This window comes from Vicia villosa, unplaced genomic scaffold (assembly GCF_029867415.1).
Source record: "Vicia villosa cultivar HV-30 ecotype Madison, WI unplaced genomic scaffold, Vvil1.0 ctg.003157F_1_1, whole genome shotgun sequence".
Classification (NCBI taxonomy): domain Eukaryota; kingdom Viridiplantae; phylum Streptophyta; class Magnoliopsida; order Fabales; family Fabaceae; genus Vicia; species Vicia villosa.
Genome location: NW_026706127.1, coordinates 146223 through 162209, shown reverse-complemented (window position 1 = coordinate 162209; position 15987 = coordinate 146223). Strand labels below are relative to the sequence as shown.

General features: G+C 38.2%; 1 protein-coding gene across 1 annotated transcript; it reads left to right on the top strand.

Moving 5' to 3' along the window:
- Nucleotides 1–13971: 13971 nt before the first annotated feature.
- LOC131640467 (peroxidase 4-like) lies at nucleotides 13972–15400 on the top strand. The gene is made up of 4 exons (XM_058910858.1): nucleotides 13972–14230; nucleotides 14418–14609; nucleotides 14711–14876; nucleotides 14955–15400. Exons 1-4 carry the CDS (start codon nucleotides 14012–14014, stop codon nucleotides 15344–15346), a joined length of 969 nt encoding a protein of 322 aa, XP_058766841.1. The 5' UTR covers nucleotides 13972–14011; the 3' UTR covers nucleotides 15347–15400.
- The last annotated feature ends 587 nt before the right edge of the window (nucleotides 15401–15987 follow it).

The window sequence follows — 15987 nt, the reverse complement described above, 5'->3', positions numbered from 1 at the left end:
TCCTAGAGTATCCTGATCAACACTTGATCACTCTAGTTACTTACAAATTAATGTAATCAATTCTAAGAGTATTACAAATGCTTCTGAAAAGCTATAATCACAACAGTGATATTTCTCTTAACGTTTAAGCTTAATCTCACTAATATATTATAACAACAATGTAGTGAGCTTTGATGAAGATGAAGTTTCTGAGCTTTGATTTGAACAGCGTTTCAGCAAGTTAATATTCACAGAAATCGTCAAGAAATTTTGTTAACCTTGCTTCTCATCAGAACTTCATATTTATAGGCACTTTGAGAAGATGACCGTTGGGAGCATTTAATGCTTTGCGTGTTCCATACAGCATTGCATTTAATGTTTCACGCTTTTGTCAACTACCTCGAGCCTTGTTCACGCTGTGTCTACTGACGTTGCCTTTAATAGCTTCCAACGTTCCTTTTGTCAGTCAGCGTAGCCTGCCACCTGTACTTTCTTCTGATCTGACGTTTGTGTATACAACGTTTGAATATCATCAGAGTCAAACAACTTGGTGCATAGCATCTTCTTGTCTTCTGACCTTGAAGTGCTTCTGAGCGTGATACCATGAGAACTTCAGTGCTTCTGCTTCTGATCTCAAGTTCTTCTGATGCTTCCATAGACCCATGTTCTGATTCTGCCTTGACCATCTTCTGATGTCTTGCCAGACCATGTTCTGATGTTGCATGTTGAACCTTCTGAGACAAAGCTTCTGAGCGCTGATTTGTGCATACTCTTTATATATTTCCTGAAAGGGAAATTGCAATGTATTAGAGTACCACATTATCTCACACAAAATTCATATCCTTGTTATCATCAAAACTAAGAATATTGATCAGAACAAATCTTGTTCTAACAATGTCAAGACTGCCCCTATACCATGTCCTAGTGCATTTGAAGCGCCATCGAACGTGAGTGTCCATATTGCCCCTGGTTCAGGTCCTTCGTCGGGACCTGGTATTTCGTAGTCCCTTACCACCATGATATCTTCGTCAGGAAAGTCGAACTTCATAGATTGGTATTCTTCGAGGGGTTGATGAGCAAGATGTTCTGCCAGTACACTCCCTTTTATCGCCTTTTGGGTGACGTATTGTATGTCGTATTCTGACAGCAACATTTGCCATCTTGCGATTCTACCCGTGAGAGCCTGTTTTTCGAACACGTATTTCAAAGGATCCATTCTCGATATCAGCCATGTGGAATGGTTCAACATATATTGCCTTAGACGTTTGGAGGCCCATGATAGGGCACAACATGTCTTTTCCAATGGTGAATACCGAGATTCGCAATCTGTGAATTTATTACTAAGGTAATAAATAGCGTGTTCTTTTCTGCCTGTTTCATCTTGTTGCCCCAGTACACACCCCATAGATCTTTCGAGAACTGTGAGGTACATGATCAGCGGTCTTCCTGGCACGGGAGGTAAGAGTATCGGTGGTTCTTGTAAGTAGTTCTTTATAGTTTCGAAGGCTACTTGACAATTGTCATTCCACTTGATAGGTTGATCTTTCCTGAGCAGCTTGAATATAGGCTCACATGTAGCCGTCAGATGTGAAATAAACCTTGAGATGTAATTCAATCGACCCAAGAAACCCCGCACCTCCTTTTCTGTCTTTGGAACAGGCATTGCGTGTATAGCCTTTACTTTGTCGGGATCAACCTCTATGCCTCGTTGGCTTACAATGAATCCCAATAGCTTTCCCGATCTTACACCAAATGTACACTTGTTCGGGTTTAACCTCAGGTTGAACTTCTTTAAGCGCTCGAACAACTTATGTAGGTGTGTGATATGCTCTTCTTCTGTGCAAGACTTGGCAATCATATCGTCCACATATACTTCGACCTCCTTGTGAATCATGTCATGGAACAATGTGACCATGGCCCTTTGGTATGTTGCCCCTGCGTTTCGCAATCCGAAAGGCATTACCTTGTAACAGAAAGTACCCCAGGATGTCATGAAGGTTGTCTTCTCCATGTCCTCGGGAGCCATTTTGATCTGATTATACCCGGAGAACCCATCCATAAAGGAAAACACCGAAGCTTGCGCTGTATTATCTACCAAGACATCTATATGTGGTAGTGGAAAATCGTCTTTTGGACTTGCTTTGTTTAGATCCCTGTAATCTACACACATGCGTACCTTCCCGTCTTTCTTAGGAACTGGCACTATGTTGGCGATCCATGGTGGATAGTCAACTACAGCAAGAAACCCGGCGTCGAACTGTTTGAGCACTTCTTCCCTGATTTTACTATCCATATCCGGTCGAACTCTTCTGCGCTTTTGCCTGACAGGTGCACATCCTTCTTTGAGTGGTAACCTATGTACGACAATATCAGTATCCAACCCCGGCATGTCACGGTATGACCAAGCAAATATCTCTGCATACTCGTGGAGGAGCTTGATTAGCGTCGCTTTCACATCCTCGTTCAGTGTTGCCCCAATCTTGATGTTCTTGGGTTCTTCGTCTGTACCCAAATTTATGGTTTCGATGGCCTCTTGAGGAGGGAGCATGCTTTTGGATTCCTTATCCATTAACCTTGACAACTCCTCTGGAAGTTCATCGTCTTCCTCATCCCCTTCTTCGGACTGATTAGCGAGAGCCTCGAGTTTGTATAGAGTTTCAGCAGTATTATTATCGGTAGTGTTAGAAGGTGATCTGCACACGTTTTATGTTTTGTTTTTAGTACGCAGATATGAACGTGCTTTTTGTGCAAGAAATTTATTTGTCATTTTGAAAGAAAAAGAAAATAAATGCGGGAAAAGACAATGTTTTCAATACCAAATGCAAAGACAATTTTATTAATAAACTTTTAAACTTGGAAATAAATGGGGCCCTTACAAACCAACTCTATGCATCGGGCGAGGCATGAGCGTTATTGTTTTTCTTTATTTGAAAGGGAAATAAAACACACAAAAGCAAATTACTTTGAAATAAAAACTATCTCCGGTATCTCCAGGCTTGTCCAATTCTGAAGTTGTTCTCCTGGTCTGAACTCTTGGATGAAGTTGGACGTTCCTTCTTTAGGATCCTTGTTTGATACCATAGCCACATGTTCATATCCTCCTGTTACGAAAGTCTGCGTAATCGGGGGGAATTGTCGCTCCTCTTTCACAGTGCTTGTGACCTTTGATGGTTGGTATCCCAACCCTAGGCGATCCTTCTTCTCTAAGATCTCTAGTACTTTGCCCGAGCCTTCTACATTCAAGTCTTGTAGATCTCTCCAAGATGTTACCGCCCTTCGCACTTTCTCCACAGGTAGTGTGACAGCAGTTGCAATCTCCAATGTCTGGAATGCAGTCTCCAGTGCCCCTTCTCCGACCTCAATGTATCTGTACGAATCCAGGTTGTTGACGAATATGTCTTCCTCTCCATTAACGGTCACTATAGAATTTCCATCCACAAACTTTATCTTCTGATGGAGGGTGGAGGTGACTGCCCCAGCTGCGTGAATCCAAGGACGCCCTAGTAGGCAGGTATAAGCTGGTTCAATCTCCATCACTTGGAAATTGAGGCAGAAGGTATGAGGCCCAATTATAACAGGAAGGTCTACTTCTCCAAACACCGGACTCTATGATCCGTCAAATGCTTTAACCACCAGACGACTTGGTCTAACCACAAGACCCTCCAAAGCTATTTTATCCAGTGTAGCCTTTGGCATCACGTTTAGTGATGAACCTGTGTCAATCAGAACTCTAGCCAGATGAGCCTTTCCACATTGTATAGAGATATGTAAGGCTTTATTGTGCGCCCTTCCCTGTGGAGGTAACTCATGATCACTGAAACCCAAGCATGCCCCAGCAGTTAGATTAGCCACCATTCTGTCAAACTGATTGACTGTGATGTCTTTAGTTACATGGGTAGCATTTAAAATCTTCATCAGGGCGTCTCGATGCCTCTCGGAGTGTATCAGCAATGATAAGAGTGATATCTTAGAAGGTGTCTGATGTAACTGATCCACCACCCTATAGTCGCTTTTCTTGATCAAAGCAAGAAACTCTTCAGCATCCTTATTGCTAGCTTCTTTATCCTTGGGCTCAGCCTCGTTATTTGGTCTCACAACAGCTTGATCTCTAGACTGCGTCGAGTTTTCATTAGACGTTGGTTGCGCTTGTGCAGTTTTGAATATACGACCACTACGGGTCATGCCCCCAGGTCCTACAATGCTTGACACAACAGGATTGGTACCAGAGTTGTACTCCCAAGGCACCACTTTCATTTTGTCCAAAGGATATGGATCCTTGATTGGGATTATCCTAGTATGCTCTTGCGTTGGTATCATCAATGGTGGTCTCGCACATGGGATGATTAACGGCTTTCTTGCCCCTTGACTGGGTATGATCAACGGCTCGTTCCTATCCACCATAGCCACATACTCTTCCTCAGATTGTTCCTTCAGCTGAATCAATCCTTGATCCATGAGTCTCTGTAGAGTGTCCTTAAAAGCCTCGTTGTGTTCTAAGACGAACCCCTTTATAAATAGATACCTCTTAAGGGCATCTATGGGGGAGCTTCTTTGTTGAACCAACTCTTGCTCAGTAACGACCTCAATTGCATTGACTGCGCCATCATGGTGTGGCATAGGATTTGTTTTCACATTGGGTTTGTCAAAGGCGATTGCCCCTGCCTCTATCAGATCTTGGACTATATGTTTGAAAGCCCAACATTTCTCCAATGTGTGTCCGGGAGAATTGGCGTGAAATTCATACCTTTCATTAGCTTTGTAGTTGGGTGTGATCTTGCCTGGAGGAGGAGGTGCCAATGGTTTAATTTCTACCAAGGACTCATTTATCAGATATCTTAGTATATCCTTCTTGGAAGTAGGTAGCGGATCGAATCTCCTTTGTTGACCTTGGAACCGGTTTTGTTGCGGTGGAAATGACATGGGGGGTCTAGCTTCCTGATGCACCACTGCATTAGTCTCTCTTTCCTTTTTATTTACGAAGGTGGGAGCAGGCCTTTTTGATTGATACGATCCAGATGATGCCCCTTGTATCTTCCCATTCTTAATTCCGTTCTCTATCCTTTCACCGATAACCACTAAGTCCAAAAATCCTGAGGATACACTTCCGACCATTTTATCGTAGTATGGTCCTTGCAACGTAGCCATAAACATGTCTACAAGTTCTTTCTCCAACAGGGGAGGTTGGACTCGGGAAGCCATTTCCCTCCACCTCTGGGCATACTCCTTGAACGATTCCTCTTTCTTCTGTGACAAATTTTGGAGTTGCATCCGATTGGGTGCCATGTCCAAATTGTACTTGTATTGTTTCAGGAATGTATTGGCAAGGTCATTCCAGCTTCGGATGTAAGACTTCTCCAGTTGCATATACCAGTCAACCGACGCTCCGCTCAAGCTATCTTGGAAAAAATGAATCATCAGCTTTTGATCATGAGCATAAGCAGCCATCTTTCGCACATACATGCGCAAGTGATTCCTCGGACATGTGAGCCCCTTGTATTTTTCAAAGTTTGGAACTTTGAACTTGTGTGGAATTTTCAGATCTGGGACTAAACTCATTTCAAAAGTATCCACGTCGAAGGCATCATATCCTTCTACAGCTTTCAGTCTCTCTTCCAATGCCTTGATTTGTCCACTATCCTTGGAATCCTCCCCAGAATTAGTAGAGGTCAGCTTGGGTTGAGGGACTTGGTTTGTGGCATCAGTGTCCCCATACTATAGATCCAAGTAGTCCTCATCCCTAAGAGGATTGTTGACAGGAATACGAACTGTGCGAGACGTCCCTTCCTTTTGAGCAGCAGGGATAAATCCTTCTTGAGAGGCTTCTCCTTCCTCATGGGTTGTGATGACCCTTTTAGAGGAGTGAGCATTCGTTTTGTGAGGGTCATGGCCTCGAACATATCCTAACAATGGGTTGCCATCATTTGGCATCTCTTCATACTGATCCTGAACCTCCTTAGCTTTGTCTTGCTTATCCTTGAGGTCTTTCATGAAGCTCAGCATTTGGGTCATTCCTCCCTTGAGGTCCTCAACAGTGGCTTTCAGTTGGGTCATTTCCTCGCGCAGGGCGGCTTGATTCTGCTCTAGGTTTTCCATTGCTTTCTTCTTCTGAGCTCTTGTCTGGATGAGCGATCGGGTTGCAATGGCGTGACTGGAGATGAAGACAGTTTTCCCTTTAATGTTTTGAAAAAAATGCAATGATATGCATGCTATGAATGATATGCAAATGCTATGCTCATGTCTTATCCACATTGTTATTATAATATATTTATATATATTATTTCTTTTTTTGTTTTTTTTTGTAGTAAGAACCTCTTTTTTTGAATAATCCTTTTTGGTGAAAAATTGCGAAGAAATTGAATAATGCGGAAATAAACACACTTCATTAATTCAAAACTTAAATGAAAGTACAATTTAACTTGTTCATGTTGCGAAAGGAAATAAACAAACAAAGAAATTTAAACTTTCAAATAAAATAAAACTATAAATGACTAAGAACGCCTATGAATGTCCTCCTTGAATTTGTCCACCATATCTCTACAAAGCTCCATGAACTCCTTGACTTCTCTAGGAAGGATAATAGGAGATGATTCCGCCTTTTCCAAACTCTTTGGAATGTCTAGGATTAAATCATTGCACAAATAGACCAACTTGTCATAATTTTCACGACATTTCTCATATTCTTCAAGCATTTTGGGAACCATGCTCACATGCTCATATGCCGTAGAAACAATTGTGTATTGTCTTTTCCAATAATCCCCTTCATCCCTTGCAGCCTCACACATCTCCCTTTGCCTTATAAGTAATTGCCTAAGCAAGGCCATAGCCTGAAGTGCTCTGTGGCGCTCATCGGTGCGCTGTAAAAGTGCTTCTTCCGCAGTCAATCTCCTTGTGCGTTCTTCTTGTCCAGAATTGCGGGCTTCTTGAAGATAAAATTTGAGATTTCTTATTTCTACCTCTTGATCTTTAGTCCTATCCGTTAATTCAAAGACCACAGCTTCTAGATTTTTCTCGGATTCCGCTTTGTCATGGGAAGCCTTTTCATAACGCCTCCTCCACCTTGCAATTTCTATATTCGCTTGTTCCAACCTTTCATTATGTGCAATTAAATCAAAGTTGGCACTTAGTACTCCTTCGGTTGCACGCTTTCTTTTATCCCTTTGTCTATCATTCTCTTCCTTAGCGGCTTGAAGCTCTTGGCTCTTCTCCTTAAGATCGAAGCGTAATTGGCTTTTTTCGTTGGAAAGTCGATGTATGTCAAGCTTTAATTTTTCCTTTTCCTTACGGGACGCCTCTAGGGCAGCCTTGATTCCTTCTATCTCTTCGATGGATAGAGAAATAGGATTAGGAGAATCGGGCTTGTACGTGGGATCCACAACAATAGGTAGCAAAATCTTTCCAACTCTCTCTTGAACCCATTTGGTGTAAGGTTCCTTAGCAACAATATTCTTCGGCCCATAGTTCTTTGTTTGAACATGCTTCCACGCTTGAATTATTTTCTTTAATGTTCTTGGATCTCCTTTCCCATTGTCATGCAAAATTAATCCTTCCACTTGTTGATCGGAAGGCTCACAATCCATAGAATGACCCAATTGGCGCAATGCAAGTACGGGATTATAATTAATACAACCCAAAGTTCCCATTAAAGGCACATTATTAAATTCTCCACATTTATAAATAATTCTCTCAGATTTTAATTTCCTTGCAAACCAAAAGATAGAATCCGCCTTGAGAGCTCTTAGTTTTTGAGACCATTCATGCCTAGTCAAATCTTTGATTAAATAGCTAGCCTTGTAAAGATGAGAAGTCAACCAAGAGTACAATAAATGAAGACAACAAGATATCGCTCCCCTTTTCTTTTCATAACGATCATGGATAGTATAATAAATATTAGCAAGAATAGTAGGAGTTGGATCCTCATTTGAATTTCTAAAGGAGGTGAAGACATGGATAGCAGCATCATCAACATACTCCGCCTTATTAGGCAATAAAACAACACCAAAAATTAAAAGAGCTAAAAAATGTCCACAAATGTCCCATTGTTTCTTTTGAGCATAAGACATAGCTTGAGCTTCTAAATAAGTTCTTTTAATTCCTTGTATTTTTCCATCAGTTTTGTGATTAGCTTCTAAATCCGCAACGGGCACTTCCAAAGCTTTGGCCAAATCAAACATCTCAACCCTTTTTCCAGCACCTGTATAAAATACTTTTTTAACCCTTGAAAACCCAAGCATAGCATACATCTCCTCCAAAGTAGGAGCCAACTGAAAATCCTGAAAAGTGAAACATCTAAGCGGCGGATCATAAAACTGGATCAAAGCGGTGATTGCTTCTTCTTGAACCTTAACCTTGAGCAAGTCCAAAATATCCCCATAACGGCCCTCAAACCTGTTCAAAGCAGTTGATGACATTTTATCCCTTATATTTCTCAATTTCTTGATGTCAGGCACTGAGACGGTGAGGTGGACAATAGACTTCTTAGCATTCATTTTTCCTGAATTTCACCAAAAAAGAATTATTATTATTTTTTATTCTTCTTTTTTTTTCTCCTTTTTTTTTACCTGCGGATAAGACATGATAAAAAAATGCATATGATGTATGATGCATGCAAACACAAAAAAAACATAATATTATAATAACAATAAGCACATATTCAGCATATAATCACATAGGCCCTAAGTTCATAGGTTCGACGTAACGGCTCGGGAGCCTACCCTTCCCATGGGAATGTTCTAGAAGGTCTCATGGGATCGTTCGTAGCTGCCGAGACTTTTTGTCTCTTTGGATTTTGGAACAACTCATTGGTCCATGAGGTTCGAATTTTAGGGGTTGGTTCCCAGAGAGATCAGCTAAATACCCAGTCCAGCCCTCAACAAGGTCGAGCCTCGTATCAGACCTTTCCGAATATTTAACCCACTCTGAGTGGAATTATAACAAGACTCGTAGGCGATGTAGTTCCCCTCTGGTCTTAATTATAATTCCCACGCTTAGGTTTAACAGCAGTAATATATAACCCAACAGTGCAAAATTATATAACAGTTAAGCATTTAATGCAAATATGGCAAATAAACATTTAATAAAAAAACAATAAATAAATAAATAAAGAATTAAAAATTTATTATTAAAAGATAAACCTTCCCCCAAACCCTAAAAGTGACAAGTTTGCCAAACCCTAAAATGCGCCAAAAAACCTAAACCACAAACCTAAACCCTCTCAAACCTTAGGAGCATAATAATTAACCTATAGTGTTATCCCCAGCAGAGTCGCCAGCTGTAGCAACCTGCCCTTAAATTGAAAGGTTTTAGAGTCGCCACCTATTCTAAAGGGCGAATAGGAAACCCTACGCAGATATGAGATTCAGGGAAAGTTATTATAGTCAGGTTGAGGGAAGGTGTTAGGCACCCTCAACCCTTTCCTAAAGGCTAACATTGTAAAGATAAGGTTTGTGGCAATAATTATGAGATTTATAGCTAATGAATTGAAAAAGGTAAAAATAAGATTTAAGAATGAATAGAAATTTTAGGGGGGGGGGAGACTCGCCTTGTTACCAAGTGCCTACGTACCTCCTTATGGAGGATCAGAGTCAACGTAGTTCGGGCACAGGGTTGTACGCCTTAGGATTGAATTTGTGGTTTGAAATCGATTAAAGGCTTTTTGAGTGGCCTATTCGCAGTTTTGAATTTTATTTGAAAGATGAAAGTGTTTTGAGGTTTGGCGTACAACCCTGATTTGATTTGGCACCGTTAGATGCGGTGACCAATGGATTTGGTCAGTATAGCTAACGGATTAAGGGCATTGCTGGTTACTCAGATCGATAGATTGATCATCGCGGGCAGCAAATTGAAGGTGTTTTAGATTTATAATTAAGTTTTATCTCTCGTCTAATACAACTAATAGATTTAGTCGGATCGAGGAGAGAATTAATGAGAGTTAATTAAATAATTATTTCTCGTCTACTACGACTAATAGATTTAGTCGGCTCGAGGAGAAATTAAATTGAATTAAAAACAAACAATCAACCAATTAACGTTTTAAAATTAGTTAATTTAAATGTTATCATTTTTTATGTTATCATTTTTTAGATGAAAATTTAGGGGTGTAAATAGAAAAAAGAGATTTGGGCCCATTAGTATTTCTAGTGCAGGGGGGGTGTAGGTTTGTTAAGGAATATTAGTTTGGGGGTGTTAATAGCTACTGGGCTGAGCCCAACCAAGTTTTAATCCATTTGATCCTGTGCGGTGCAGGTACATGGTTTGTGGTCGTTGGATCTAGAGTCAAGCTAATCCTATGGCCTGCATGTGTTTGACGTTGAAGGTGCACACTAAGGAAGCACACTGAATCATGTTCAGTGATGCTTTGCCAAATGTCCATGGGAGGACAAGTGGCGGACATCTAAGGGCTAGAGGGAGAGATACGTTTGAATCTTTCATTTGTTCCCCACTCATTCTCTCCCTTCGTCCTCCCTCTCTTCTCTACATCCTCTCTCTTTTCTCTCTTCTATCCAAAACACCAAACCCATAAAACCCCTCCATCCGCCGCCATGAGCCACCCTCGCCAACCGTAAAAACCCCACACCAATCCAGAATCCGATGAAGATCCATGTGATCTTCATCTTCCCGACCCCATCCTTCATCCAAACCCAGAAAAAACATGAACCCTAACCCTATCTTCACACAAACCCTTAGAACCCTAACCTCAAATCAAACCCTAAACCCCCCGAATTCAACATGCAGTGAACAAATCAAACCCAGAAAAACGACACAAGAACATGTAAACATGGCGGTCATAAGCTAAGTCGATTAGAGTTACCTTTTGTCTTGATTTTCTGGATCGTGTTAGCTCCGATTGCCTCTCCTAATCCTCTTCCCTTTTTCTTTTCGCAGGTTCAATTGAAGATCTTAGGGTTTGATTCGCGGCGGTGCAAATGTCTTCTCCAGAAAAATCTCCGACCCTCTTTCAATCTCTTCTTTTTTCTTTTATAGACTTAGGGTTAATTCTATTTTAAGTTAGATTAGATCTTAGGTTCAATTCGTTTTCCATTTGCTTTGTTAATTGATTGTAATATAATTTTATTCAATAAAAATCCTTTGATTTGATTCTGTTTTGTTAATATTTGATTCAATTTGCGTTATTGTTTGATCCGAGATTTGATTGAAGATTATTTCTTAAGATTCATTTGTTTGTGTTACGATTCTGATTCTTTGGGCCTGGGTACGAAATTGGTTTAGGGTTAGTGTATTGTTGTCTGCAGCGGCGGCCATGGAGGTGCAACTAGGGTTTCTGCGTGAGGTTGGGGAAAGTGAACAGGATCTGGGTCGTTTTGACCCGGTCCATCACTTGATCCATGCGCCTGGCCCAACCCACTTATTCTTGTTTGTTTTTTTTTCTCTTAGCCCAACGAACAACAACAACAAAGAAAGAAAAAACCCAATCATTCACTAACAATAAACTAATTAGTTAATAAAACTTAGTAATAATATCAATTAATAATAATACTTGAGATAATACTAATAATATCTAAAGTATTAATAATTAAATTACTTAAGCAACCCTAATAGACTAATAATTTTAACAATAACTTTATAGTTAGCAAGTAATGATATTTGATGAAAAAATGAAAATAACAAAAATGATTAAATGAAATAAATGGGCCTAAGACCAATTGGATCTCAATTTTTGCTATCCCCGTCTCATTTTATTTTAAACAAATTTATAAGGGAATTTTATAGTAGAGCGAGTTTGATAATAGGTATATTAAACCCTATGGCTCCTAATTCTTAACACCCTTAATAAATTAAAACGGGAATCGCATCGGGTAAATTTTGGGGTATGACATATACATCCGCACAAGGATCATTACAAAGTTAAATTCTTTTACAAACAGTTTTTCTAAACACACACTACACTTTCAAACATTTCAAACAAACAAAAGTGAGCTAAGAAATTAAGAGCCCATGGATAACCATGGATACAAAGGGTGCTTACACCTTCCTTTTGTATAACCTACCCCCCGAACTCAAAATCTTTAAAAAGGTCTTTCATGTTCTTTTTGTCTTTTCTAATTGGATAAAATAAAAGTCGGCGGCGACTCTTGCTAACCGCAACATGTTTTGTGAAATAACAAAACAAAAAGCCAGTTCTTCCACCGTATTATAGATATAGAATAAATAATTTTATCACGTGGAAGAGACTTTTATCACTTTGTGTAACCTTTAAGTCACAATCATATGGGATAGGATGCTCTCCATTTTCTTTCTCCATTTCCTCTCTCCTTTACTATAGTTTTCAAATATTTTGAAGTGTATAATAAATCATTAAATCCATCTAATGTCACACTATTACATTTATGTTTCTCAAACTATGGTAATTGAAGAAATGGAGATATGAGAAATGGAGAAGATCTTGATTCCACAATCAAAGCATAACAACCAAGGTCAGCACACATGTATGTTTGAGGTTGAACAATTTTCCTTCTTACCATATCGTGAATTAAATGATAACCAGAATAAATTGTAGATTTACCCTCACTAGAACCATAGTCAAGAGCCTTAACCTCCTCCTTATCTCTAGTTTATTTATAAAGAATCTCCACGTAAAACTGAATTTTCTCCACCAAATTTTTTTATTCTCTCACCTTTTAGTGTTTACACTTCATCCTCGTACTAGTCTCATAAAAAAATAACATATCTATCAATGATAAATTTTAATTCTTAAGTTCCATCTTCTATAACTTGTAACCATTCTCACTTTTAGAGACCAATGCAAAGTCATTAAAGTTTCTTCCCTCTTTTCTTATAATTTGTAACTTTTCCTACTCTCTTATTATAACTTGTAACCTTTTCCACTTTCTCGATGAGTATTAAAAACACTACCTTAATTATTTTTAAATAAAAGGTTTTTTTATAAATAATTTCTACGTTAATATTTTCTCTTGATAATTTAGATGGAACTGTAAACTTCTAATTGGATTCGAACTCTGGACTTCTAATTTTTAAATTTTTTGGTTTCTTTATCTCAAGCAAGTGAGCTGCAGCCATCTCCATTTCAAGTTAAAGTTTATGGAAATAAAAAATATAAAAACAAAAACATGTGGTGGAGGCTTGGGTCTTGAGAGTGTGCTCCTCTCAAGGTCCTGAGTTCGAATCCTGCTAGGTGTTATAAATCCTTGCGTGGGCCAGTCCATACAGAACTTCGTTCTGGCTTTAAACGGGACCCCCGCTAGTGGACGGTGGGATTGGTCCCTCTTGGATTAGTCGGTCGCAAGGCCGGATACCAAAATTTCCTAAAAAAAAAAAACATAGTTTGACCATTCCTTCTATTAAAGATATATCCAACTTATATGGATATCACATGTTAGATATGATCTATTAAAGGGTTATTTGATGGGAACTTATTATAGAAATAGTAAGCATTTTGAAAAAATTGACACTGCTTTAATTTGCACTTCGTTATCTTTGAGTTGATCGACTCAAAGCATACAACTACTAACCATATTGTTATAATCCACCATAATCATATTGTTATAATCCACCATAATCATAAATTCATTACGAGAGATGTATAAAGTTATGAGAACAAAATAATTCCAAATCAATAGTATTTTTTATTTATAATAGAGCACTACTTTTTTTTTTTGAAAATGATCACAAATAATTATAGGGTTTAATGGATATGCACTGACAGTGTAAAACAATTTTACACTGTCATCCAATAGAAAACAAACAATTTACCATGTCATTAAAATTTTTTAAAGATAAAAGTGTGATGGAATTGGATACATGGTTGTGATTAGTTGACAGTGTAAAACTATTTTATACTGTCAGTACATCATTTCTTTTCTCATAATTATATAGCCACATTAATTTTCCCGGCCCATGCATAAATGATTTGTCTATTTTCTACGTGTTACACATTGACTCAGACAAACCTTGCAATTACAAAGAACCATTATAAATATGACACTAATTCTATAATTTGATAAACCACATCCCTCTCCTCAAGAACAAACAGAAACACTAGAAGAGGATATAGTTAATGGCTGCTTTAAATGGCTCTAGATTAACCATGATTGGTTTAGTTCTATTTGTTCTAATAATAGGGAGTGACAATGCAAAACTTTCTACAGATTTTTATTCGTGTTCTTGTCCCAAACTCTTTCCTACGGTGAAATCCACCATGCAATCTGCCATATCAAAGGAGGTTCGAATTGGTGCTTCCATCCTCCGTTTATTCTTTCATGATTGTTTTGTCAACGTAAGTTTTCTCATGTTGACTGAACTGCATGAACAAAATTTCGTGTGTTTTTCTCTACTCTTATATGTTTTACACACTTTTTTTTATTGATATCTTACATTAAAAAATTATTATTAATTAAAGTGATATCGTTTTTCTATTGATTTTGGGAAATTTCAAACTTCATTCAATATATGGGGCATTATAGGGTTGTGATGGATCAATTCTACTCGATGACACAGCAACATTTACCGGAGAGCAACACGCGCCCCCGAACAATAACTCTGCTCGTGGATTCGAAGTAATTGACAAAATAAAGACCGATGTAGAGAATGTGTGTCCCGGAGTTGTATCATGTGCTGATATTCTTGCCATTGCAGCTGCAGATTCCGTTGCAATTGTATGTGTAATCATATACCTATGATTTAACCTACAAAAATCTAGATACAACTCTAACCATAAACACTTGTATTCTTGGGTTGGCTTTATTTTACTTGGTAGCTTGGAGGCCCAACATGGAAGGTAAAACTTGGAAGAAGAGACGCAACGAAAGCCAGTCAATCTGCAGCAACTATCTCCATTCCGAAACCAACTTCTGACCTCAAAGTACTTGCAAACATGTTTAAGAATAACGGTCTTTCCCTCAAAGACTTAGTCGCATTATCAGGTATAGCTGCTGTGATTTAGTGAAATACATGAAATATTTTTACTTATAATTAATTTGGGGTCTTAATAAATTGACCAGGTGGTCACACTATTGGACAAGCAATGTGCACAAGCTTTAGGATAAGAATCTACAACGAGACAAACATAGATACTTCTTTTGCTAGCACGAGACAATCAAACTGTCCAAGTACATCAGGATCAGGGGATAATAATTTGGCTCCCCTTGATCTTCAGACCCCCATTTCTTTTGATAACAACTACTTCAAGAATCTTGTTCAAAAGAAAGGTCTTCTCCATTCAGACCAACAACTTTTCAATGGCGGGTCCGCGGATTCTATAGTGAGTGGCTATAGTACTAATCCAAAATCCTTTTCATCTGATTTTGTTGCTGCTATGATCAAGATGGGAGATATTAAACCTCTCACTGGATCAAATGGAGAGATCAGAAAGAATTGTGGAAAAATAAACTAATGTTTAAGTTTTAATTAATTAACGGTTTTACGTTATATATATATATATATATATATATATATATATATATATATATATATATATATATATATATATATATATATATATTATATTTTTTAGTATGAGGGTTGTGTATTATCTTAGTTTTATGTAATGGTTTTATGTAATACATATAAAAATTTGTGTGTCGCACTCATGTGTGCAATAAATTGTAAAATATATTTTTATTTTCTTTATTATGAGGGTTGTGTATTATCTTAATTTAAAATTTTTAATATGAATTTTATCTTTATTTATAAAATTGTATAAAGATAATTATTCATACAGACTACTATAAATAAGTGATTTTACAACAATGAAAAAGGGGTTTATCACGGTTTGTTGTGCAAGATAAAGAAACGTGTCATATTCCCTCATCAAGCAGGATAGTAAATGGGAAATAAGGCTCATGTCTCTTTGCCTGAGTATGGTCATTTAGGACTATTTAATCGAGTTTAAATGTGTTTCCTTCAAATATAAAGGACATTAATTAGATATGTTGACTCTAGAGATATATAAGGACTGGGTTGACTATGCCGATGGCATATGATCACAGTCCATAAATATTTGTCTGTCGGAGTGGCATACTGTCTTGTTAAAAT

Excerpts from the sequence above, each read along its gene's own strand:
- LOC131640467 (XM_058910858.1), top strand. The coding sequence starts at position 14,012 with ATGGCTGCTTTAAATGGCTCTAGATTAACCATGATTGGTTTAGTTCTA. Across the intron at positions 14,231-14,417 it reads TTCATGATTGTTTTGTCAAC|GGTTGTGATGGATCAATTCT; the intron begins GTAAGTTTTCTC and ends GGGGCATTATAG. Across the intron at positions 14,877-14,954 it reads AGACTTAGTCGCATTATCAG|GTGGTCACACTATTGGACAA; the intron begins GTATAGCTGCTG and ends TAAATTGACCAG.